Consider the following 3,632-nt stretch of genomic DNA (forward strand, 5'->3'; position numbering starts at 1 on the left):
TTCGACGCTCCATACCTACTGCAATGCATGCATTAACGTTTTCACTGGTGAGCTTACATCTGCATTCATTTTTAACAAAATTAAGTACGCTAAAACCACGCTCACAGTCACAAGTGTTAGGAGACAAGCTTAGGAGCAAGATGCTGAGTTTGCTACGCTCCTTGTATCCAGAATAATTCAGAAACAAGTCACACCAAAAAGATACCACATTGCCATCATTCTCTTGAAGGATGAAATCCACATCATCGTCATGCCTGTATTGTCCATACTGACGTGCTACCAACTGACCATCCATGAACCCATTGTTGAACCTGTCAATAACAGCAGTGATGTTGGCTGAAGAATTTTTCTGTCACCTGGGGTCTAAAAATGAACAATCTTGTACTATAAAGTGGCACTCTGGAAAGAGCTTGTTTAGACTCTGTATTAGTCTATGAAGAAAACGTGCACAGTTCTCCAGAAGAGATTGTCTCTGTCGACTGGTCAACAAGTCATGCTCAACTGTCTGCTTCCAAATATCAGAAAATTCACCAGAAGGAAAGGAAATACCATTATCATCTTTGGCATCATTCTCATCAGCTTCATGATCTTGGTCATATCTTTCTTCATCTACAGGTAGCAAGTTGTCATCTCTGAGTAGCAAATCATCAGGCTTGTTGACATCAAAAACAACTGCTTCAGCCAAAAATTTCTTCATAGAAAGAATTTTCTTGTATGCAGACAAAATGTTAATATTCTCCTCTTGACAGAGTTCGTTCACTTCCCCTAACATTGGCAGGTAGAAATTGAGGAATGAAAGGTACAGGTTAAATGATGGATCACACAGACGTTCATACAGATCTCTACACCAGTCTCTTGGAGACTTTCGGCTGTGCATGTCCATAGATCTGGATTCAAAATACTCCACTAGCAGATCATGAAGTCGCTCCATTCTGTCAACACATTGGTGTAAGGACAACCAATGAATTTTGTGATACTGCACTAGTTTGACAAAGGGCTCACTGTTCAGTTCACATATTTCCCTGATACTGCTTTGAGCCACTGGGCTGTATTTAAAGTGATCTAGAACGTCTTTTATAGTGGTTTCTACTTCGCCTGGAATCTCTTTCTGGGCATCTTTGGAAGCAAGTACCAGTCTATGGTTAAAACAATGCTGAGTAAAGAGCTTTGGATTATATTGTGCTTTCAGCTTAGCAGCCACTCCTTTTCTCACCCCTGTCATTACAGAAGCACCATCGCTTGAGTATCCAACCAGCAATTCCCTTGGTAATTCAAACTTCTCAAAGATGGCCTTTATTAAGTCAAAAATATTTTCTGAATTTGGATGCCCTTCTAAAGATTCTACAGCCAAGAATCATGTTTGGACACATTTTTTTGGCAATATTGACAAATTGAACATACAAAATCAGCTGCTCTGTGACAGATGAGTCTGTCGTTTCATCAGCCATTTCAGACCAAAACAATGAACTATTGACATCATCATGTATTTCTTTCATAATTTAATCATGAATGTTTACCATTCTACGAGTAACTGTTTGTCTGCTAGAGCGCATCCTTGCAAAGACCGGTGAGTTTGGGTCAGCAGACATTGCAAATTCCATACGCATTTGGCAGTCAGAAAGTGGTCGTTTATATTGACCAATAATGAAAGCCATTTTGTAAGGAGCAACCTTTGAAAGCCAGTTGAGTGTTGTAAGCTTTCTCATTTCATTTTGTGACTCTTCCTTTTCTTTGACATGTTTCCTACTAGCCATTTTTTTCCTACTGAATCATAACCTTTCATTTCGTCATGTTTCCTCTTGTGATGCTTCTTGATAGTATCTAGCCTGGGACTAGAATTACCAGAACAGTCAAAAGTCTGCCAGCAAATCATGCACGTCATCATTTCCTTGGTGTCTTTCATCACGAAGTCCATCAAGAACTCATCTCTCCATTCAGCCTTGAAACTTCGTTTCTCATTCACTATCACCTTAGGCACTTTAGGACTAGGTTCAGAGACTGAGTCAAAAACCTGAATGATCAAAATCAAACAAAAAATTGTTATTGCAGTATCTTGACTGAGCTATCTGTAACTAGAGAATGAGAAATGAAAAAGGCTGAACGACTTTTCGCACCTCGACTGCATCTTGGTTTCGTTGATCACTGCGGCTTGACGAGCAGTGCCAGAACTTAGAGAAGAACGACCTCACGTAGTTTTCGCGCCATCACCAGTACCCGGATGCGGCATGTTTGCCACCAAATTTATATCTAAAATGGCCACACACTTCCTTGCAATACGCGTGGTGTACGCGCGAGCTTGAACATCACGTGCTGCACCACATCTTTTCCTGTAGCCACCTACTTAGTTGATGCTGAAGTCAAAACTCTTGTCGCCAAATTTGGATAGTCTGTCGCCAAATCGTGACGTCACACGACCTTTGTCGCCAGAATTGGCGACATGACGAAAGTTGGACACCCCTGACCCAACGGCTGCGCAGGGTCCTGGGATTTCACTAACAACGGCTGCGCAGGGTCCTGGGATTTCACTAACAACAGCTGCGCTGGTTTCACGTTCGGAGTTTCCAGTAGGTGTCTCTAGAATCTCTCCGCCTTCCGGTCTCAATCGCTTCACTCCAAAGTCAGTCAAGCTGCCCTGCCGCGTTTTCATGATACTGTGCACACGTGTGACTGACCACATTCGCGAAAATTTCTCAAGACACGCCCACTGAGTTGGTGTGCATGTGCACCAAGTACACCATGCCTGGATCCTCGCCTGGGACTGTTCTATTCTCTGGCGCTGGAATCTTTTGGCTTTTAAACTCAAGCAATTCTTCAGACGTAGAAAACTACTGCAGCCAAAACTACGACCTGTAACGGCATCGTTTTACAGCAAGCGTTCTCCAACCTTTGGCAACAGCTCTCTGTTCAATTGTGGCAACACAATGCTAGAATGATAATTCGTAGATATTTGCTACAAACTGAGTTTGATATGTGAGATTTGACTACATATTATGTAGAATAATTGGTGTTTGGTTTTGTTGGGGATGGTGCTTTTTGTTGGGGTGGATGTAGTAGTTAGCTAGATAATCTATGTATATTGTAAAAAATATTATGCTTTAAAATGGTTATCTGGACAAATCGCTTTACCTCGACAGTGCCCATTCTCTAATTGATTATTTCTCCAACTTGTCAGGTTAACTTTTAGCGGCGCTCTACTATTTCATATTTACTTAATTTTTAGAAGTGGTGTGCTTGGTCAGATTACGTACATAGCCACTTTTCAGGCAGTAAATATAGTTATTCAAGTGTACATTAGCATATGCATTAGCTCTGTGTACAGATAGCGTATGTAGTTCGGTCTATAGTATCCATCTAGATGCTGTAGGCTAGCGATCAAACAACGAAACTGAGCGAACCCTAGTCAAAACCAAAAGACAGAGGGAAACTGTTAACTAAACATCTCAACAGTTGAAGTTGACAACTAGGATATTTAAAAATAATTATTTATATATTTAATATATTATATTGAAAATATTAGGATAGCTAACTAACAACGCCTTCCTAGCGTGTGTTTAATTAACTGTATCAGATTCAGTACAATTACTTATGGTACAATTTCTCTTACTAAAGTTTGTTTACACTGCAGTTGTAAT

At 40.6% G+C, this 3,632-nt stretch overlaps 1 protein-coding gene across 1 annotated transcript; it reads right to left on the bottom strand.

The window, feature by feature from the left end:
• Positions 1-106: 106 nt before the first annotated feature.
• On the bottom strand, positions 107-934 carry LOC134176592 (uncharacterized). Its single transcript, XM_062643257.1, has one exon. It carries the CDS (start codon positions 929-931, stop codon positions 353-355), a length of 579 nt encoding a protein of 192 aa, XP_062499241.1. The 5' UTR covers positions 932-934; the 3' UTR covers positions 107-352.
• Positions 935-3,632: the final 2,698 nt, after the last annotated feature.

This window comes from Corticium candelabrum, chromosome 2 (genome assembly GCF_963422355.1).
Source record: "Corticium candelabrum chromosome 2, ooCorCand1.1, whole genome shotgun sequence".
Taxonomy (NCBI): domain Eukaryota; kingdom Metazoa; phylum Porifera; class Homoscleromorpha; order Homosclerophorida; family Plakinidae; genus Corticium; species Corticium candelabrum.

What these genes read in the sequence shown, in the direction of transcription:
- LOC134176592 (XM_062643257.1), bottom strand. Translation starts at nt 931, where the DNA reads ATGGAGCGACTTCATGATCTGCTAGTGGAGTATTTTGAATCCAGATCT.